The sequence below is a fragment of the Chlamydotis macqueenii genome, chromosome 9 (genome assembly GCF_036417535.1).
Source record: "Chlamydotis macqueenii isolate bChlMac1 chromosome 9, bChlMac1.mat, whole genome shotgun sequence".
In the NCBI taxonomy this organism is placed as follows: Eukaryota; Metazoa; Chordata; class Aves; order Otidiformes; family Otididae; genus Chlamydotis; species Chlamydotis macqueenii.
The window spans coordinates 17,470,837-17,494,712 of NC_141564.1; the positions used below are offsets into that span (position 1 = coordinate 17,470,837).

The window sequence follows — 23,876 nt, forward strand, 5'->3', positions numbered from 1 at the left end:
TAACCCAGATCAGAATAGGTGGAGCTGTGCCAACCCCATTACCTATCTCCACCTTACACTTCCCATTGTAAATCCTTTGCAGTCAGGTTTTTACAGCTCCCCAAAGTCTTTCATTAGGGTGTGGTAAACAGAAGTCAAGCAACGTGAGGTAGAAACCAAGGGAAGACGGAGATAGAAGCAGCCACATGGGCGTCACAGAGGTCAGGACGGCTTGTAACCACAAGAAGATAACACATCCTCTGACCAACCCTAAAATTGTGACTGGCAGTTCAGAGTCTTCAGTTACACCATCATGGCTCACAGGCCTTTTCTGAAGCAGCGCTATTTTCTATAATCTCTATTTCAGGTTTGAGGTCGACTTAGCAACCCAAATAATTCTCCAAAATACTTTGGAGAAAGATTTGTATTTGATTTTATAGATCTTAAAGGAAAAAAAAAATCAAGCGGTATCACAGAAGCGTAATAACCCTCCATGACACACACTTCTAAATCTCCAGCACGGTGGCAGGGACAGCAGCCTTTTGAAGTATTGCACTAAGCGCATTAAGCCGCTGACAGGGGACATCTGTTTTGCTAGAGCAGCAATGTGACGATTAGCCATGTATAAAGTACAGTGTCCAGAAGTCTGACTCACGCCTTTCTTCCCTGTTCAGGGAAGCTTTTTCTTCTTGCTTCCAAGGAGAGTTGAACGATGGGGACTTGCACTGCAACGTGCACTGCTAATACAAAGAGAACAGGGGGATCAAGGGTTACACACTCTGTGTAGCAAGAAATTCCCTTCACAACTGAGCTTACAGCCAGGACTGTGCCTGAACAAGCCCTGATAATCAGCCTTCTCTCTCAGCATCTGCCTCTGTGCTGGTTTTCTTTGTTGCTTTTCTGCCAGTTCCCTGAGGGAGGGAAGGACACATCTAATCAATGCCCCTCCACGTTTATCTGAATCTCCTGTGGAAGAAGGTCCTCAGACAATGCTGCTTATGGCTTTGCCATTCAGCGCCTGCCTTCAGGAAGTAACTTCCACCACCTGTAGCAACTCTGCTGGTCTGACTTTTAAGAAAGACGGCAAGCATGCTCAGCAGCTTTCAGCATTTGACAATTACTTACGGATCAAAGGGTAAGTTGGGTGGCAGCCATTGATACGATATAACAAATTAATATGCAAGAGATAAGCAGCTGATACTGGCACAGAAAATGCAGTCCTTTAGACACAGGTTTCTAATTCAATTACACATGAAGTAACTGCAGTACATGGACACATTCCCAAACGTAAGCAAGCAAAAGAAGAAAAAATATTGACCTAATTTTTTTTTTATTTATAATTCATACCTTTATTGTTCCAGTTATTATGTTGTTGCTTGTGCATTACAGTAGCATTGCCCAGGAAGGTTCTTTTTCCCAAAAAGATGTTTGATGGGTGTTGAGTTAAAAAGGATTGAGAAATACTGCTTGAGGTCAAAACTGTTGCTCCTCCTATAGATATTGTGCCGCAAGAAATTTTATTGCTTGCACTAATACTGCTGAGAGAGTTTCTCATCTAAACCAGGAAAGCCATCTTCTACTGCAGGAAACAATACGCATCATCCTAAACATCCATCACTTTTACATATTGTCCCTGTCAGCTCCTCTACAGCCTCCAGTTTCATGCAACAGCTGGAGTGAGGCTTTACGGCAGAGAGCAGGGATGTTGAACGTGCATGGGACAGCACAAGGTTGCAGTTCTGGACCTGGGGAAAGAGGAGAAAAGAGCTGCCCTCAGAGGCTGAAGAACTATTGTACAATTGGAGAAAAGTAGGGAGCAGGGAAAGCAACTTCTTGCAGGCTTTTTTGCTTCAGGAAAGATTTTTTTTTTTTTTCAGAACATCTTATAAACCATTTCATCAACTGGAAAATCCACTCAGCTTGCAGAGATTCTCAGGTTCTGTACTTGAAAGCTATCTCTCCTAAAAATCTCTGTAAGGCCTTCAAATGCATTTCTCAGACCTTGTCCTTTTGCCTCAGGTATTTGCCCTCACTGTCACTTTTCTTGCTTTTCACACCACTCCTTCCTGCCAGAACAGCCACATGCACAAAGTAGCTCTCTGCTGCTCTAAGAGACTGTTGCCATTTACACAGCAGTGCTGGGAACAACAGGGACCACCACATAAAAGGACAGTTGAGTATTTCCAGGCAGTTTCTACGGCAAGGTAATCTCATCCTTTCTATTTGCTGTGACTTTCCAGAAATAGGCACAGCTCACATGGCAGCTTGTTTGGGATGGGTAGCCAGGTGTCTCCCTTCAGCTCAGTCACTGGGATCTTTCCAAAGTGAAGATATCCTGCAGATTTACAACCTGTTTGAGCTGGATCAGCTCCCGGAAAACACAAGTTAGGAAAAAAAAATCCATGAATAAATAGGAAGAACTCTTCATTGACCTGTGAGCCTCACAGGCTTTGTTACTAAGGAATATGTCCTTCTCTTTTCTATTAAATATTTATAAGAACAGTACAATAATTTCTTATGCTATTGCACTTGGTATTTCCCATCCACCTTCCTGAGGAGATCACACTGACTGCTTTGTTCTTCAGGAGACAAAACAGCACGAGAGTTTGTATTTGCATATTTGCGTATTGTAACTCCAAAAACTGTACAATTAGCAGACATAAAGCAAGGTCAGAGAATGGTGTTCATCCACATTTCATAGCTGGTTTTCTCCACTTATCTGTATTATAAAAAAAAAAAAAAAATCCTGGAGCCACATGAAGGCCAATCTTTTTTTCTACTAGTCCTTCCTACAGAGATTTAATCCATCACACACATCCTTCTTTTACCGTTCATCTTTTCCTTGCCCATTTTAATAACATGTTCCAGGCTGAAGAGAATGTCATTAATTCTGTCACAAGCAAATTTCTCCAGCACAGCAGACATTACTCTTCAAATATGCCCTGTCTGATCTGTTTTAAGACAAAATCTTCTAAGCAATGTGGTCACAATTATATGACACATTTGCAACTGCTTTTAATAAGTTAATGTTTTACCCCCAGAGATCCTTGTGGTGTTCCATTTATAGATGTAAAAGAGAGAACTGCATGACCAAATGAGAACTGGAATCACAAATAGATAGTGCAAACACTGGATTTTGAAATAATTGCCTTATATTTAGGAAAATGTCATCTGCAATTGGAAACGATAATGAAACTGCTTTTATAAAGAGAACTAACATCTAGCTGTTCAAAACAATAGTCTAAAAAGTTTTAAAATATCTGAAAAGCTTTTTATGCTGTTTTCAAAAACAGGTTTTTGGTTTTTAACTCAAGCTTTCAAAAACTCTGTACTTCAACCAGCAGTTGAACAAGAACATAGAAACAGTAGGTCACAAGGCTGAAACAGCACAAAACAAATACTTCCCAGCTGAGCACTGTAACAAATTTTTATGTCCTCCTTACTGGAGGTCCCAATATAGTTGCATTAAAGCAAGCAGTACTAGTTGCACATGTAGGCACATAGCATCCCAGCATATTTTAATTTCAAGCTAACTGAATGATTCCATGTCCGCTTGAATTTATTTTTCAAGTTCAGTGAAAGGTAGGCGGCAATATCCAAGAACAAAGATTGTTCTTCCTGTGGTAACACTCAGCTCTGACCTTAGCGTGCATAAAGTCTTTAATTATGTGGCACGTGTTATCCACAGCACTGTGCCTGGCAGCCTCAGCTCTGTGAACAAATTCAGATTACAGAAAGTTTGGTCTGTTGTCTCAGGCTTCATCTCTCTGCTGCCAAATTCTGGTGCTGTCATGAAAAAAAAAAAAAGCAGAGAATAGCAAGAAAATCTTCTGGCCAAGCCAACAGAAAACCGCTTTTTAGAGAGGGTTTCTCACTGTAAATGCCTGTATACTGCTGGGCAAGTCACAGTCCCTGCCCTTCAGATGTAGAAGTTTGCCAGTTATCCATTCACTTAAGGGATGTCTGTCTTCAGATAACAAAGCTCAGGTCTGGAGAGGCATAATGTACTCACAACTTGCAGCTACTGCAGTTTTGCTTTGAATATAAATACTTAATTTTATATTATTTTAATATTTTTGATGCACAAATGCTAATATGTGCTACAGCTGCTGAAAGACTCAGGCCCTAAGCTCATCCAGTGAAGTACACAAGGCTATTTGTCAATGTTGGCATTGGAGCTACAAGGACTGTTTTCCCGTTAGCAAAATCAGGGTGATGGTACCTGGAGCAGTGAAGATTTAGTGGTTATCTTTTATGCAGATTTCAGACAACACAATGGGGATGCCACAGGAAATGCTATGGATGCGTCAGTCATGCAGTATTTGGTTCAGTGCAAATTTTAGTGATGTAATAAGTAAGTGTGAATGTACCCACTGGGTGATAAGGGTGTAGAGAAATTGAGGGCAACCTTTGCCATTAGCAACGTCCATCCTGCCCATGGGGATCCTGTGAACAACACAGCATGTGATCAAACAGCAATGACATTTTAGTATGCCTCTACAGTCTACAAAGTCTACAAAGAGACTCGCTTAAGACCATGAACAGTCTTAAATGCGGAATTTCATAAAGCCTGAAAATGTCACTACACGCAGATAACAAAGGAGGTATTCATAACGCAACATGCAATCAAACAGCTGTCAATGGTGAGCAACACAGGTTGCTCCAGCCAGCCAGCCATGAAAAAAGTCTGAACAATAACAACAGAACACACTCCTTGTGACTGGTCCTTGACATTGAAATAATCTTTCCAGCACCTGCACTCAGTGTAACCCACTAAAGGAGTCAGTGCTCAACACACCTTTCGGAAAGGGAAGGAAGAAAGAGAAGTCCTCTATCTTTGTTCATTAAGCACTTTGGGTTGATCCGTTGAGACACGTTCTACCATTCAGATTCATGGAGCACAAGGCTTTCTTTGATCAAGTGATAGCATCGTTCAAGGAGAATCATTCTGGTCATCTCTCTGTTAACGATCCTGTCAAACACATCATAAAGATAAGAGGCAAGTAATTTCAGTCTTAACTGACTCCATTCCTGCAGAAGCTCACCTGCAAAGCTGGATAAAAACCATCAACGAGCTAAAACTGATGAACGAAGGCCAGAATTTTTCTATGCAATATTTTCTGGTTTGTTTTGGTTTGGGGGCTTTGGGGTGTTTGGTGGTGGTATTTTCCAATTATAGCAGAGTTTTCTCTTTTCTCTTGGCAGTACTTAACAGCAAGGAAAGAAGAGAGGCAGGGTAAATGGAACAAAGGTTCTGCTTCTAAGGCTCATGGATGCAATTCCCACCTTTCAAATTGTATAATTACTTTGTTTTTCCAACATCTGGGCCTGGTCTAATGCCACTATCTCACCTAGAGAAAATGAGGGTTAATGCTAGACACACAGTAATTTATTTGGGAGCTTCCCCGGTACACTGCATTCCCTTATGTGGGAATGACTATACGTAGAGAGAAAATTACGGACCTCTTATCTCGACGAGAGGGCAGAAGAGCACGATCTCGGTGAATAATATCCATGTACCTAGTAAACAAGAAACCCAGCTGATACTGTGTTTTACCAAAGCGTCCAAGAAATCTATTAAGGACATTGCATTATAGCATTTGAATCTCATCAATAAAAATAAATCAATAAAACCAGTCTCACACTGATGGCAAATGAACATGCAATGAACTCCTGGTGAAACTGATTTGTTTAAAGCTAGCTCTTGCTAAACTACTGATGGCAACGCAGGCACAGCGCTTTCAAAGAGACCTTTGCTGCCCTCTGCCTGGTTCCTCGGAGGATGCACTGCTGAAATACTAAAATTGTACAACTTTGCACTGTCGAATCCACACGTGATCTATGCTGAACTAACCAGCACTCTTTCTAGCAGCTGTTGACGTTCCTCTTAAGCAGGCTAAAGGCTACGCAGAGACAGCCTCCCCTAACTGCGGCATCAGACCAAACACACGAATTAGGACTGGATACCTAAACAGTGAACTGCAAAGATGTGTCCTGTTCCGCCGTGACTCAGACCAATGCCACAGTAGTATCAGAGAGCAGCCAGCCTGACATCCCTTGTGTCTCTGCCTGCTGGCCCCATAATTCAATAGCAGTCTTAAAATTTGTAACGTCATTTAAAACTGCAGTAGTGGTCTGCATCTCTCTCTGATGTTGATTACTTGCTATGAGTGCCGAAGCTACTGATACCCTCAATATTAGTGGAGGGTGATGGCTGTGATATTTGTCCCTGCCTGAAACTACTCAAAAGTAGGCTAAGGGAAGCTGCCTGCCTTACATGACGAACTAGCGCATCTGCAGCTTACAGCTGTCAGTCCAAGATGAACTTACAAGGCAGAGCCTATGCTCATGTGACTGCATCACTGGAATAAACATTTTTATAGCATTCAAAAAAGTTATTTCAAAAAGAATACCATACAAAACATCCAAAATGTTTCATTTTCTCTGTAATCGTCCTCAAAATGCATTCCTTGTACAATATTGACATATCACCAACTGACCCCAGAATATAATCATATTATTAGCTTGTCCCCTGTCTCATCTGCTGTATCTCATAAACTATTCAGGAAAAGGGCTGCAATAACAATAATAATATTCTTATCGCTTTAACATTGAATCTCACTCCACAGGACAACAAATAAATAGTTCCTGGAGTGTTGGCTAAAAATACCACAGGCTGAGATTTCTTTGCAGATATTAGGACAAGTTCATAAGCTTTTCACTAAGAAAAAAAGACATGCCAAACTCAGCTGAAATATCACTTCAAATTAATCCAGTTCTTTGGGATTTTTTTTAGGCCAATGATCTCAATGGATAGATACAGCTTCAAATAACCTCTCTCGGAAATTTATGAATGAAAATTTTCTGGTTTTCCCAATAAATCTTTTATTCAAGAAAATCTAAAGAAAATGCTTTAGCTCTGGACACCAAACTTTAATTTGAACACTCTGGATTTTAGAGGCATTTTGAGTCACCGCAAAAACTAAAATGTATTTTTCTGCTGCAACTTACTGCTCTCTGGGCTCCATAACTATCAAGAAAAAAATCCCAGAGAAACTCCACAGAGAAAACTGTCACTGCAGGAAGAAAGGAAGAAGGGAAGAATGAGAGATGTTGGAATAGGGCCATCTTTACCTTTCCAGCTATCTGACATTCAAACTGGTAAGGAAAAGTATCCATGTTATGACAGTCTGCATGCTTTCACAAAGGTAATAAATCCAAATGAAATGGTCCTGCCTTTAAGTTTCTTTGGGAATACCCGTTTCTGACCTTGCTGCAGTTTGGGATCTGACAGCATCAAGAAACTAGACTTTATCCAGTCTTGGTGTTTATACCAACTATCACGGCCCTGGATTAAATATTGAATAGCACTAGATGCAGGACAGAATCCCGTTCAGTCTGTCTTTCCAGTTTGACATGGTACTATTGATATGTATTTCCTGAGTTTTCCATGAAGTTTTGCAAAGCTTCAGATACCCCCTATTTCCCTAGAGTTTCTGAGATTGTGTCAAAGCCACATTAAAGAGCAGTAAATTACATTAACAGCTTCTCTCCAGAAAACAGACCTCTGGCTATGTCATCAAACAAATCTAACTAACTTTGGCATTATTTGGTGAGTACTGACTCTTTCCATTTTCCTCCCAGTGCTTAAAATTTGATTCTTTTTCCAGGATATTCTGAGAAGTGCAATCAGGCTGACTGATTTATAACACTGCAACTTCTCTTCCCTTCTGAAGACAGGCAAATGTTTGACCTTTTCCCATCCTCCACAAGTTCTCAATGACAATTGCTAATAGCTCTGAGGTTGATAGTGTTCCCTAAGTGCACTGGGATGAATCAGCCCAGCCAATTTGAAAACATAACATTTGAACATTTGAAAACAAAACATAACAATCTTCCACGAACATGAGTGGTGTTAAATGGCCTCTGGATGACCATTGCCATTTTCATCGACAACCAAAGCCAAGAAAGGCATTAACCTGTCCATCTGCCAGAGAGCCTTCCTGTTGTACTGCAGTTTTAAGAAGCCAGCACTTTCCTTGATCCTCATTATACTACCGGAATACAGAACTGTTATTCTTTACTACTTCTATTTGCTTTGTGTATAAACTTTAAGGATACATGGAGCAAATCTGCCAAGTAACACATCTAGAAGTTCTAGATGTTGAAATTGTCATCTCATCTCAATAGTCACTGGCAAACTCTTCAAGGAATGATCCAGTGCAGAAGCACTCACTTTAGGCTGTGCTTCTGACATTGCAGACACTCAAACATGTTTGTTAAGGCTCAAAGAAACAAGGGCAAGAATGGTGTCCTGACTAACGTGGGAATTTGTATTCAATAACTCCACCTTACTCTATTTCTTGCCCTTGTCCTTCTCTTATTCTTTTATAGGAGCCACTTCTCGCTCCCTGTTAAAGGGGAATACTTCTCACAGGTGTGAAACGTCCACTTTTTTCCTGCAGATGCAGCACAGTGCAGAGTAGCAACATCTGTGCCACTTTGCAAGAGTTAACTTCGACATCAGGAAGGAGGTCCCTGCAGAAAGGCAAAGTCCTGCCCGCGCTAATTGCTGCACTGAAAACCAGGGCGAGCTGCTGGCACAGCTGAGCTGGCAGGATTCTGCTCCCTGAGCAAGGCCATTTACAGCCAGTTCCAGTGTCTTGGTGCTGAATGTACATCCTCACGTCCAAATACAGCTGTGCAACCACTCTGCCTTCTCCTCTCTGGCCTCTCCTAAGGACAGGCAAGAACAGAAATGCACAGGCTCTAGAAAGCATACCTCTCCCATCTCCCTGGGAGCTGTGAGCCTCCCACTGATGTCCTGCTGCCACACCTCATGTGCTGGGCTCTCCATTCCTGGGCATCTGCGCACAACAAATTAAAAATAACCAACAAGCAGTTCCTGTCAGAGATAGACATCAGCACAATCGCATGTGAATAACGTACCCACGTACCATGTATAGCTTTCCTCTGAAACACCCTGCACGGCTCCTCTTGAGCATCAGTACAGGTGGTATTTACACCCGTTGTTTTGGGTTGTGTCATTCAGTTCAGGCAACTCAGCCTGCTCCAGCTTGCATATGGGCAAGCTTCCGTCCCAGGCCTGTTTATGAGCTTCTCTTTTGGAAGGATACCTGGGGAAGCATGCGACCATTAGCAGTGACAGCATCGCATAGCAATGACGTTAATGTTTGTAGCGCTACTGATGTTTCCAGCTTCATTTTTAAGAAGCAATGACAGTTCCAGCATCCCCAAATCACAGCGTTTTCTGCTTTGCCTTATCTATCCGTGCACACATGCAAATCCACAGAGACACTGACATCAGTTTTTAATGGGGCGCAGTTTTCTGTCAAATAAAATGTCAGGCTGTGATCTTCCATATTTCACTAGTGCTATTCTGCCATTTAATTTAATAACAGCTAAATATCAAGTGCTTACTATTTTGATGCAGTGCTCCATCAGCTATTGAATTAGAAATAATGAGACAAGTCTAAATTTGTGATTCACGGTAAACTGCCTAAACTAATCTCAATCACACAGCAGACAACATCTAGTGATAACTGATTGAACAGATGATCGTCTGTTTAGCTGTCCTATCCTCTCTCATAGAAATAGGAATATTAATGGAGGACAAGTTCACTTAGACTTTACAAGTCTTTTCCAGACTATATATATAAATTTATATTCACCATAGGAATGAATTTTTTTCCTTTTCTGCTATTATAAACTCTTCCTTTGAATTTGACCAGTATTTTGTGTGTATGACAAGCCTTGTGTAGCTTCAGCTATTCTGCTGAACTTCTGAGGTGATTAAAAAGTATCTCTGGTGTTTTCCATATACATTTTTCAATTTACCATCAGCTCTAATTACAGTAGGCTCCTCACCCAAACTGCCCCTTGGAGGAGCTCCTTGCACCTGCTGTAGCAACGACACAGTGCTGATCCTGACAGGAGTCAACTCACAGGGGTAAACAGTTGCTCTACTAGAAAGGACTTTCTAAAAATTAACTAGGCAGAATTTTAAAATATTAAAAGTAACTGCTCTAAAAGAAATTCTCTCTATATATCGTCACTCTTCACTGAGTTTCAGCGTGCACCTTTTTTCTGCTGGACTCAAATCAATTATCCTCTGGCAGATTTAAAGATGCCTTACATGAATTCTGCTGCATCAAATCTAGAAATTCTCAGTGAACTGTAAGTCATCCATAAATAAAGCCAGTTGCTAATTTTTCCTTTGTATCTTTCATTAGTGACCATCAACAAAAAGTCAACTGAAATGTTATGAGTGATGACAACAATGTAAAGAGGCAGAAATTTCCAGGTATGTTTTTCCAAACTCCACTACTTTTGAAAACAGGATAACTCAGAGATAACTAATTAATTTTTCAAGTCTGCCAGTCAATTTTTTCATTTGGTCACCAGTGTACCAGATTTAAATCTGCCAGGCCAGACAGCAACTGCTTTATGCCTTTATGGCTGAGAATGATGGCATATTCCAGATAAAAAGAACTTTTACAAAAAAAAAAAAAAACTCCAAAAAGATCACCTTCAAGAGCAGGTAACAGGCTCCGAACAAAACTATCTTCTGTAGATAAAAGGTGGCTTTTGGAGCTGAGTCCAGAATTTCTTTAGGACTTAATGCAATCAAGGACACAAGACTTCATGCAATTCTTCCCTTAAAGAATCCTATCTGCAGCTATAGATAGCTGTACAGCCCTTCTGCTTTGAGTTTCGCTTCAGTTACCTCAAAAAACCTCATCTTCATTTGACTGACAACTTTAAAGGAATTTGTTCAATCATGTAAATGAAGACTAAGGACTTGCTCTTCCTGGGAGATGTCGTGCCCCACTTCTGTGTGCATAAAGCATCAGCATAGCTGCTTGCAAGTATTTTCCAAATGTATGTCTGGTGTTGAAATGCATGCCCCAAATCAATAACCATAATCATTAGCAGAGAACTTCCTTCCAAAAATAGGGTAAGTTAAATGTATGCATCTGTCAGGACACCTCTAATTTTCCATGTTATTATTCGATCAGTAGAACAAATGTTTGTAGTTGGATTGGGAAACATTACTGAAAATAATCATGTTGACTTTATCACTGTTTTCCACAAAGAGCTTTAAAATAAATGGCTAATAGGTTTTTAATAGACATCTTAATTCTACAGTCCCAAACTAAACCATTAATATTTGTGCTGTCAGTCCATTTACCTGCTGAGAATGGTGAAAAGGCTTCTTGCCTTACAAAGTTTCCATCCTTATCCAAGAAATGACCAGGGTTGAACTGTCAAGGTGTTTTCCACTGCTCTGGGTCATACAAAGATGAAGCAATATTTGGAAGAACTATGGTGTCCTGAAAGGAGAAAAACACTAACTCAGTTCTGGCTCTCAATTCCCCCCCAGCAGTCAGAGCTGGCTAGGTGACGCCATTGTTAGTTTATCATAGAATCATAGAATAATTTGGGTGGGAAGGGACCTTTAATGGTCATCTAGTTGAAGCAGGGACATCTCCAACCAGATCAGGTTGCTCAGAGCCCCGTCCAACCTGGCCTTGAATGTTGACAGGGATGAGGCATCTACACCTCTCTAGACAACCTGTGCCAGTGTTCTACCACCCTCAGTGTAAAAAATGTTTTTCTTACATCCAGTCTGAATCTATCTCCCTCTATTTTAAAACCATTACCCCTCGTCCTGTCACAACAGGCCCTGCTAAAGAGTTTCTCCCCATCTTTCTTATGAGCCCCTTTTAGGTATTGGAAGGCTGCTCTAAGGTCTCCCTGGAGCCTTCTCTTCTCCAGACTGAACAGCCCCAACTCTCTCAGCCTGGCTTCACAGGAGAGGTGCTCCAGCCCTCTGATCATCTTCACGGCCTCCTCTGGACTCGCTCCAACAGATCCATGTCCCCCCACATTGGGGGCTCCAGAGCTGGACGCAGTACTGCAGGTGGGGTATCAGAGAGCGGAGTAGAGGGGCAGAATCCCACACACACTCTGGGCACACCAACTGAGATAATACTGCTGACGTGCTGAACCTCATGAGCCACAGCAGCTGTGTAAGGCAGCTCTCTCCAGTCCTCATAGCATTTTAACTGCATTCAGCTCCTTCTGCACTTTCTCTGCAGACAAATATTCACCATTGCAGGTGGAAAAATGTGCCAAGTATTTTCACTAATTCCATTTTCAAAGACATTTCCCATTTGCAACTATAAGGACAGCAACAAAATTAATGTAAAAAATGTAAGTAACTTTTATAAAGAAACTTTATAAAGTGTTCCAACAGCTTAAATATATGGGAGGTCTACTTCTGGGTCTGAAATTATTTGACTGTAGATTAAGAAAATACATTGGTTGCTCAAAAATTTTATACTCTTAAAGAGCTGGCTTACTAACACTTAAATGCAGAGATAACCGATTTATCTTTGCGCTTTCATTTGGCTAGGTGCCACAGGCACCTACAGCCAGTTAGAACCACTAAGCTCACAGCTCTCTAGAATTTAAGCCAGGTGAATCTGAGCCTTAAAAGTCTAATGCCTGTTAAAAGGAAATGGTTCTTATGTATGACATCTGTTAAGAGAAGCGATGCCTACTAGAACAATGTCCAAATACCTTTAAAAAAAAAACTAGATCTGCTTCTTGGTGCCTGCCTTTTAATCAAGAATAGCATGATTTAAATTACTTATTGCACAGAAGTGTTGAGAGCATTAACAAAGTCTAAAATTTGGTTTGTAAACTTCAAGAGAGGCAGTACACATAATAAAGATGCCTTAGATTTTTAACAAATGATCCTGTCTTTTTCCTGGCCTTTTAAAGCAACACTAAGATGCAGGGAAGCCCATTCTGCACTGATCAGTTTGTGCTCATTCACATCAAGCCTGCTCAGTGACTGCCAGCAGTCCTTCACAAAGCTGTTAGGTAGACCCTGACAACAGAGATGTAAGCACCTTACAGAACTGAAAATGTATATCCAAAAAGATTTTTAAGTAAAGTATATTTCCTTCAGGATCCGGTATAGTTTGAAGTGATCAGTCACTGCGTAAGTAGAAACGCGCATCTCCGTTCCAGCAGTTCAGAGAACAAGGAGAACCCAATTCAGTGATTAGGCAAAAGGCCAAACTTTTCCATATGGTACATAACGTAACTGCATAACGCTGTCATTGGGTGTCAACACAGGCAAAAGTACGAATGGGTTCAAAAAGAAGCCACCAATTAAATGAGGACAGATATACTGGTGTCAGTTCATTATGAGAGTCTGGATGCAATGGATGACTCAAGAAGCCCAGGAAGGATCATTCTGCACACACCCTGCTTTCCCAAGTATGTGCAAGGTATTATATTTAGATAAATAAAATTATTTAGGTAAGTCAGCGCTTTCATAATCTTAATTACATTACGTGATTACAAACATGCAATAACATGAGATTAAGTAGAACTTCTTGTCTGACAGCTACAAGTTAAGCAATTTTTTTTCTTATCTTCACCTCTTTCCTCCATTTAAAATCCTGTTCTCCTCTGGGTATTTGCACATATTCTGCTGTGTAACAATGAGATTTCTTTTATCCAGCATAAGAGATCATTCTTTCTTCAGTTTTCACTTCATGCTCTATGAAAGTGATTGATGGTTCTTTAAAAGCTAAACATTAAAATAAACTTCTTAAATATACACAGACATAACAGATGAGCCATCAGATTCCTCTCCTGACTGGAATACTTTCTCTTGCAAGAAACTCAAATACATCACAGAGTTAATTGAATCACAGATTAAATAGACACTCTGAGACCTTTGGATCATAAATGGACTGATGGGTAAAAATAAAGTCAAAGTTGCCAATTGACCTTACGTGATCATCTTCACTACCCCTCTGACCTACAGAGCACAAAGAAGGGCAGGGCTCTCTGTAGCCCCCATCACTGACACTCAGCCAACACAAAGCAGAATTGAAGTAAGTTTCCAAAGAGTGACATCCCTACTGTTACACATCCGTTTCTGGTTATCTTCAGACGTCAGTCATGTTTACAACTAAGACAGAACCCAGCTCAGTTTCTTGAAATAGCGTCAGCACCTCACCAAGGGCTGGAGCAGTGGCCACTGTTTCTTCAAGGATTACTGTGCAGGCCCTTTGGCTTCCCAAACAGCAACGCAGTTCTCTTACTCTATTGATTATAATCCACAATCTTCATTTCCCCAAAGACCTCAATCCACTTCAATTAGCCACAACCTCCTATACATATGCGTACTTCCCAAACTGTTAACTCTTCCTGGGAACTGCTTTACGCTTGTGACTGCTGTAAGAGTCTGTATACAGACACTCTTGATCTACCGATGCTGCCCAGCGCAGATCTACCAGTATAAAAAGGTCCATGTGCCACTAGCCGTATAGCAGTATTTAGCAGTAATCTCTGATCCATTAATATGTTAGGACCTGGCTGTTTTACTGCATCAGAGATATCTGTGACATACTTATCCACTCACCTTGGATGTCTGGATCTGCCACCATATAGAGTAGGCCCCAGTTCAAAGTAGTGCTTGTTGTCTCTGATCCACCCAAGAAATAGTCATTTATAGAAAAAACCATGTTGTCTTCGTTGTGTGTAGACCTGGGCTCATCTAATTTTTTTATATTGCTCCTTCCTATCTATTACAGACAATTCTTTTCTTTTTTTAAACAAACTTGGATGACTTCCACCCAGCAGAGTCCCAGAACAGCTCACTGAAACAATTTCTGGTCCGCCGATGTTCAAGTCTCATAAATCTTCAAACAGCAGTGGAAGATTTCAGAAGCAGTTAAACACTTTGGAAGACCAGATGTGTTAATATTGTGCCAATATAAAAAAAAAAACAAAACCAAAAAAAACTTAAAACAAGACGAGCCAAGGAACTAGGCTGACAACCACCCTGGACATAAAAATATAGCGGCTGATACAGTAATCATTTAATAGAGCATTACCAACTAGAAATACAAATTAATGCTATTTATTATTATATAGAAAACTGATCTTGACAAGATCTGATTTGATTCTTTGCTAGAATTATCAGCTTGGATGATAATGACAATTTCACAGTTGCAATATATTTGGATTTCCACAAGATAGTTGCTTTTGTTCCCCACAATAATAAAAAAAAAAATCAAGCACTATGAAGATGCTAAAGGACTAGAGAGCAGGCTGACAGAAGTAGCTAATGGATGTTCTTCCCTAGATGCACGTCTCTGTAGTGCGATTGAGCACAGCAGCAGAGCCAACTCAATGGGGTACACAAGGCACCCAACAGTCCAGGACGATAGATCTATTTCGCCTGTGCCCGGAGATGCAGGATGGGTGCCTACAGCCTGACAAGGTTGCAGGGCCCTCTGTTGCTGCAACCAGCACGTCGCCACGGCAGAAGGGGCACCAGCTGTCCCAGCAGGGAAGCACTGCAGCCCAGGAGCAGCACTCACTACCCCCATCTCCAGGGGCTCCAAGAATAGATACACCTCACCCTGGATATCTCCTTTGGCTCTCTGAGCCACTTTTGCCTTGTCACCCTCCAGTAACACCAGTCCCGTCACTTCCTCCTCTTTCTTCTTTTTCTTCCTGTCACCAAGCAGAACAGGAGGAGGAACATGGCCTACTGCAGCTGAGAAGAGGAGGAGAGTGACTGAGTGCAGGTAGAAGGCATCACAGAGGGGAAGTGCAGCTGCTAGTCCATGGATTAGAAAGGGGATCCAGTTCCCAAAAGAGACCGAGAAAGAAAAAGTGAACTTGGTAAGAAAAGGGAGAGAGATGTGTCCCCACTCACAGCTTATGAAAGCCTCCTACAGCCTCTCAAAACCGTACAGGTTCCCACCTACCTCTACTATGCCTAAAATGACCTTTTTTGTCCCCGTTTTCTTTGTCTGCTTGAAACTTCACTGACCCTGGCACTCTCCTCTTTTCCAGCCTTGTCTGAAAATCCTCTGATTTCTAGATTGTTTCACCCCAAAACACCCTCAAAATCCAACCATCCAGCAACCTCTCCTGACAAACCCTTACCAGCCAAATATCCTATCCAGAACATCCCACTCTGTCTCCCCAACACCTTCCCAGTTCTCTTGTGATCCACTTAGAAATTCAATATTACTTCCTGGAGGCCTTAAATCATTTTGTAACATGCCAGAAAAAAATGCAGTGTATTCACCTGGCCTTTAACAAAAGGATTGCAAGGTGTTCTGGCATGTCAATAATTAGAAAGGATTTAGCAAGTCCCTGATTACTGAATTCACATTAGGATGTCTATGAAAGGTAAGAGATCGTGATAAAAGGGCTCAGACTGGATGATGTAATCGTCCATTTCACCTCATTCCCTATGAATGTATGATAAAGCACAACAAATACTGACTTTTTCAATGTCAGCCAGGTAAAAGTCAATGAAATCCTGCAGTTCATCTGGTATCCCACACTCTGTGCGCATTCTGATCTCTCTCCTTCTAAAGGAGCTCAGAACATCACAGCAAGACAATGCCTTCTTATGAGGACCAGGGAGACGGCACATCAGCCAGGGGAAGATTTCCTACAGCTGCAGGAATGACATGTGAGAGGTACCACAAAGTCTCTATCACTAGAAAAATGCAAAAGAGAAAGTAAGATTCATGTTAGCATGGGGTTTGACATTGTTAATAAAATATTCTGACAAAGGCTATGCTTATGTTTTCACGTTGTGAAACAGTACACTATATAATTTCTAGCTGTGCTGATGGTAAGATTCAGAGCTCCACAGGCTTTCAGCTCAACCACGAGCCAAATTAGAATGATTATTACTAGAATGAACTGTATTCGTTTATTCAATTATTCAATTCATGTATTCAATTGCAATGAACTATATCCAGACGTTTAAAAAGGGAGATCCTGCCCTCCAGTGGAGAATACCTGGAAGGAAGAAGCAAGGTCGTTGCAAATTGTCTTCACCACGACAGGCAAAACCAGGTGATACCACCCAAAGCAAGGGCCGGCTACCAGCAGCTGGTGTACAACCTCAGTGACCCCCAAAGCACTCCCTACTAATCGAGTTCTCAATAAAGGTTGAAACATCTGAAACCCAAAAAAGCTGAGAAACAGCTACCTGACATTTTTGAGTGGTTTCCTCTAGAGAAGAAGTGGTCAGCTGACACAACCAGATTAATGTTATCCTCCTTTCTTACTGTTTGTGAAAATCTGGCCTAAGAATACCTGCTCTCTACCTATTCTGATAGCTAGAAAGTTCATCCTGATTTTTAGCCTGTATTTATGCCTGGGTAATTTGATTACATTCTTCCTGTATCTGCAGTGTATTTTCTCTTAACAGTTCTTTTCCTGCCCAAAGCAAAATCCCATTATTTATTTACCAGCAGAAGTTCTTTCTCATTCTTCATTTTGCTGAGCTCTTCTTCTGCTCTCCTAATTATATCACAGAAAGCATATTATTAGGTCTTCACCAGAGGCTGAATTTGATAGACTATACTTCTATCTTTTTGGAAAAACAGTTCTTCTTGTCCTTAATTGTCTTATTATCAGTTCTTATCCAGTTATCATTACCTTATCACAGAAAGGCAGCAGTCCAGCCCTTGGTAAATCCACACAGAACTTCATAGCCTTTTCGTTTAGTTCCATCTCTGGTATTTTGTTTTCTTTCAAAATCTGTTCAGAAGCCTTACATACACCTGTGGTTGAACTAATAATATATTGTTGCCCAGATTACACGCATTCCTACTCTCAAATGCATGCACTTCCTGGCTACAATGGCACCCTGACTGCAAAGTGGCATTCAGTGTCCATGTTCAAGACAGGAAACGGGCCCATCCACCTTCCTGGCTACCAGTCTTGCCAAAACTCCTCCTCCATTTCTGGAGGGGCCCACTCCACAGCGTTCTGCTGTTCAGTGCCTGTCAGCATGGAATCCAGTTAAGAAATGGGGATGTGGACACAGCAATGTCCATTTTTTACGTAATACTGAGTACCCTTTGCATCCAGGAACTTTCAAGAGAGCATTGCATTTCACAGAGAAGCAGCAATATTCTTACAAAATTGTAGTATCAAACTGATTCTTCACAACTATGGTGCAATGTCATAATCCCAGGCATGTGTGGCACCTTAAAGAAATGCCAAATGTGTAAAATATTTCATAATATGATAGAGCAAATTTATAGGTAAGAAAAAAATTATATGCAAGTTTACTGTCTGGCAAATTCTAGATAGGTCTCAAGCATGGGAATGACTGAAAACAAGTGGTCTAAGGAAATCTGAGAGGAGAACTGTAAGAGGAGAGGCAGCTTTACTCAGTAAGAACATAAATAGATGCAACGTTACTGTATTTTGTCTGACCCTGCTAGAGATGTACAACCTCCAGTAAGATAAAATGTGGTAAACTACTTTCAACTAACGGTGTCAACAAAATAATAACTAATTTTAAAGTAATTACTTGAAAAACTCTCAAAAAAACCCTATTTTGTGACTGCAGAATAAATCAGTATAAAAAGCTGTATTTGTGTACGTACTGATGCAACTGTCAACACGCAGTGCACAATTCTGATTAGCAATTTATTGTTCTGGGCTTTTCTTTCCCTCACACACGGTCACATCTCAATCTCTCCTAGTTCTTAAACCATGGGATTGGGCTAGATTTATTTACTTTTAACTGATACAATCTAGCCACAGCATGTCCTAATTTACTGTGCCTTTGCATAATGATCAGTATTGGGAAATCCAACTCACATGCTCCTAACTGGGTTGGTCAGGATAAAATGTAATGAAGACAAGATTCTAGTCACTGCTTTATAGAGTGCATGCAAATGGCGTTACAAGGCTTACTTAGTCGGCATTGATTACATGGTCATATCTTTATGCACCAGCACCATATAGGAGCCAGCAATGGACCCTTGAGGCAAAGAAGGCCAACACCATCCTGGGCTGCATTAGGAAGCGCACTGCCAGCAGGTCAAGGGAGATGATCCCCTCTGATCAGCACTGGTGAGACCCATCTGGAGTTCTGGGTCCAGTTCTGGGCTCTCAAGCACAAGAGAGACATCAACATACTGGAACAAGTTGAGCAAAGGGCCACAAAGACAACTAAGGGATTGGAGTATCTGAGGCAAGAGAGGCTGAGAGAGATGAGACTATTTAGTCTGGAGAAGAGAAGATTCAGGGAAGTATCTGAAATCTGTATAAACACCTCAGTGTTATCAAGTGAAGCAATGGGCAAAAATTGAAATACATTAAATTCTGCCTAAACATAAAAAACTTTTTTACTGTAAGGCTGATTGAACACTGGAACAGGTTACCCAGAAGGGGGTGAAGTCTGCCTCTTGCAGATATGTAAAACTCAACTGGATTCAACCCTAAGAAACCTGCTCTGATTGACCCTTCTTTGAGAAGGGGTTAGACAAGACCATCTTCAGAGATCCTTTTCCACTTTAAGCATCCTCTGATATAAATAATAAATAAGCTCAAATGTTGATTCCCAATTTTAGTAGTTTTGTAAATAACTTTGAACAAGAACAGTCTCCTACTGGGTTTGAAAACACAGGACTGGGGTCTTTACATTTTCAGTCCATTCCACATAGACATTGTAAGAGTCTGCATACTTTCTTGTGGAACAAAAGCTGCTGTTGATTTCAGAGCAGGACAGAGACGTTCATACACCGAAGACATCAGACTAATGATAAAAACAAATGAGTATCTATTGCAGAGATAACTTTCATACTTGCAAAGAAGTCTACCACGTAGTGGGTCTCTTCTTGAACTTGATGCTCCAGACCTTTTCCCCAGACCAAGGTTGCCTAGAGTCCTCAGTGCAAACCTTCTCTGCTGCTTCCAGGTGTGACCACTTGGCACTTTGCTGTGGCTCAGCCTACCACTGCCTCATCTCATGACCTTTGAATCTACTCCAGTGAATATTTCACACAAGGCATTATGAATCTTTTTTCTTCTGCTGGTCTTCTCCTCCTCCTACTATCCAAAGGCTATTTCACCCCTCCCTGCTTTGAAATTCACCTGTCAGTCATTCCTTATGGATAAAGCCTACTACTGTGGTACCTTTGGAAGTGGGTACACAATACGAAAGAGCTGCAATTTGTAAAAACAATATTTGTGGCAAGAAATGATCACCTTTTCCTTTGGCCATTGCCCTGAAGAAAGGAGACACTAGCCTCCCAGAACCATCTTCAGGGTGCATGGTCATACCATCCTTAACTGCTTGAAATCCATTTAATATGATCACTGGGGCCCATACAAACCTAGGGTGAACATGTTGCCATGAATTTTTGCCAGCTATAGATGGAAGCAAAGCCAGGAAAGAACATATAAAATCCCACACACTGCAAACAAGCAGAGGATGAACCTGTTTTTACACTGATTACAGGACCAGCCCCAAGGTGGAATAATGTTCGTCATCTTTGCCACAAGATTACAATTATCTATGAAAAAAACATGAGTGTCTTTTCCAGCATTTGCTGTTGGATATAACTTAATATTCCAGCTTTTCAGAGCCACAGATCTATGCCAAGAAACATTAGGTAGCTTTTATTACTGTGTATAAGCCAAGGCTAAGTTTACAGTGATTCATGTGATAAGGGGTATTCTCCATGCATGAATTTATTTCAAGAGGGTTTCCATCATTTGTCCTGGTGGCGCAAAGGGAGCACAGAAATGTCACAGGAGTAACTAGATTGTAGAGACTGGACCAGTTACTTTCTTCTTTCCCCCCGCCCGTTTGCATATTTAGGTACTGAAACTTGAGTAAGACCGGTCTGTCTCACAGTGTCCTTCCTTTCTGTCTGAACCTGCTGTTTGGTTGGAATAACTGGTGTGCCTCATCCAAACTGGTGACAGAAGCCACTGGAGCTGTCTATTGAGAATTCCTGAAAGCACTGCAGGAACCAACAGTATTAAACAGAGGTGGCTTTGTGTGCAGAAGTACTCCTCAAAAAACAACTAGCAAAAGGTTCATGTTTTTTTTTTAGATCCTGTCAATACAAACAAGCATATACACACATAGTACAGCTTCAGTATCTATTTACTGCTCAAGCTAGAGAGTGCCAGTGCTCAGAGAGCTAAAAATCCATGCTGTAGATTTTTATAAGTAGTATTTCTTTTACCTAACTGCAAATCTGATGTATTAGCCCTAAAGATATTTAACCCTAAATGATACCAATTTTCACATGAATTTGTCAAATTTACTGTTAAGGGGTGATGGGTTTAAGCATCAGAATTATTTTCACACGTTCAGAACTTTCAATACCACTTTTCTTAGTTTGGCAATCTACTTTATGCTGCAGTAACTTTTTCTTATTTTGCAGCCAAACCAGCAGTTCCAACCCAAACCAAGTGCACTGTCTCAGTGGCAAGTTAACAATTACAGTATGTTACCAATGTAGTTTTGGGAGAGGATGTTTTCACATATCAAACAGCATGAGAAATGGGACATTACAGTTACTTTTAAACAATTAGAAGCATCTGAAAATAAATACCTTCATGAGGAGATCACGTTTAAACTGAAAGTTCAGTTGTGTCAAGGTCGCAAAAACCGGGGGAGGGATTAGTCCTGGAGGAAGCTGTCTCTGTAGTCACCGCAACTTAAAAAATGGCGTATTTAGAAGAAATACGTCCGAGGCTATGAGAACTTGACTTATTGTCAACATTTTAACAGCTGCTTTCACAAGTTTGTCTTTATTGAGAATAGTCTATTGAAGCTATTAAGGCTGGTTGCTCAATCGGTTTTTTCATAAGAGTTTAAATTTCATATAATAACTATTCCCCGCCTCTAACCCTCCCTCTTTATTATCGATCACTCCCTTTTTGTCCCACTCGTTACATTCTCATGTTCAAGCATATTTAATAGATGCATACCCCTCTCCCTCTTCTCGTTCAGATTGTGTTTATCAAATGCGGATCACGGTATTTCCAGGAACGGTCTTAAAAGACCACCGCCAAGATTTTCCACAGGCAATATAGATACACACATCCACACGTAAATTCTCCATCTAATTTTCTGAGACAACTGCAGATGGTATGTGCTCCTACAAATACTTCATGAATGCTTTTAGAAAAGCAATAGTCATACATACAAATTAAGCATGCAAATGTAAGTGGATATTAAATCTTGGAGGTTTTAAAATGTTTTGTGTATATTCCATCTATACATATATCCACGAATGGCAAGGCTGATAAAAATTAAAAGCCAACATTTATCTTAAGATAGATATAAGAGTATCTAATGCTTAAAGCAAAAAGCAAAATTTGTTAGGCTTTCAAATTTTATTGAAAACATAACTAGTTTAATATATAACCGCACTTTTTTTTTTCCCCCTAACCTATTTGCAATAGCTAACTTCACTAAGGGTTTTGCCTGTTTCTGAATTTCCCATTTCAATCTTGACAAAGGTGGATACCCTAAAGGGTATTTTGAGCAATTATCAGAAAGCTTGCCACATAAATAAATTATAGGCATATAGAAAGTATATTTATTATGAAACACACAGATTTAAAAAAAAAATAAAGCGGAAAAAACCTACTAGGAATCTTGATCTACAACCAGAACTATGGGCCCCAGCAAGAACTAGTCATGACATGCATGTGCCATGCTTGGTAACTTGAGAACAAACGCAGTCCATAGCCCAGGCTCTTTGCCAAGCCACAACACACGCACAAAGCGTAAACCTGGCATCAGGGGAGCTTACGTGGCTGCAATCAGACCATGAAAACCGTGAGAGGGATTCTGGGCACCACATAACAATGACAGTTACAGCCTGTGTTACAGATCTAGACTGAAATGCTAACAGAGAAATGCTTCCCTGTGAAAAACACCCATCCCCTGGAAGCAAAACACTTGTAAAAGAAATACATTCTCACTTCTCTTCTGAAAACTTGCCAAGATGACTTGTACATCAGCTTGCTTCTTTCAAGAGCCCTGTCTTTGGGACAAGAAACAGTTTCACAGGATTTGTGGCTCTGGGACGTGAAAAACACTTACCCGGAAACAACAGCCTGGAGTTTGCCAGTCCCCGATCTCCAGACCTCCAAGTCAATTAACCTCCAACCACTGCACTTCATTACCACTAAAGCATAACCGATTAACGTGTGTTAACTAAGAAACAGCCATGTTCTTGTAGAACAGTGGAGGTGACCTTATTCTCTCTACCAACTTGTGAAACTGAATGACGTCTTCTCCTGGAAGAATAGTCAAGGGACAGCCTTGCACTCATGAATGAAAAGGAAGAGCAAAAAGAAATTAGGACAAATAAGAATATGTGGCAGGTTGGAAAGACGGTACAGACTGTAAAGGCAACAGAACACTTTGGAGAGGTGAGGCAAACAAGAGGAGGTTCTGGAGGGAACCAAAATGTTGCATAGGTGAGAAAAAACTCATTTGTTGACAATAGATTAAAAACTCACTTGTTTTTGAGCTCAGTAGACACTTTAACCAGTGGTGCAGCTGGAGCTGGCCTTGAATATTGTGTTCTCATACTGGAAAAGGAAGATGACTGTGGGTTGTTTTAGATCCGAGTCATGGGATTCATCTTACTTCATGTGATGGAAAATGTATTTATGAGGTTGCCTAGGCTCCATTTTCTTCATAATAACTAAATGCAGCTGGCAGCAGCATTTCTTCAGTGCTATCTACCAGCTATTCTTTAGGATTTGTTATTTTTAACTTCGGTGCTAAAGGCAAGGAACTGCTGCTGTCATTGCCTCTCCTCCTGCTATCCACATGGACACAAACGAAGCACCCCCTCCCTTACCAGTGTGGAGCTACTGCCAGGGGGATGTTCACAGTTCCAGCATGGAGGGGACTTCACACCAATCACCTGCCTATCTGGACATGCTGCCGGCCAGCCCCCAGCAGCGAAAAGGGCTGAACCATCCCATAAAGGTAATCCTGCAGGGGCAGAAACTGGCAGCCCAGTACGAGA

The 23,876-nt window shown here is 41.0% G+C and overlaps 1 protein-coding gene and 1 pseudogene across 1 annotated transcript; both read right to left on the minus strand.

Moving 5' to 3' along the window:
• Positions 1–593: 593 nt before the first annotated feature.
• LOC104481886 (cytochrome P450 2C31-like) lies at positions 594–16,525 on the minus strand. Its single transcript, XM_086754869.1, is given in 10 exon segments — positions 594–719; positions 1,668–1,724; positions 1,981–2,117; positions 2,237–2,314; positions 11,192–11,371; positions 11,963–12,072; positions 12,074–12,095; positions 14,450–14,579; positions 15,872–15,885; positions 16,330–16,525. Coding segments are annotated over 10 exon segments (1,050 nt in total).
• A 3,091-nt stretch (positions 16,526–19,616) lies between these two features.
• Positions 19,617–21,605, minus strand: LOC147599705 (cytochrome P450 2C8-like; annotated as a pseudogene).
• Between the last annotated feature and the right edge of the window lie 2,271 nt (positions 21,606–23,876).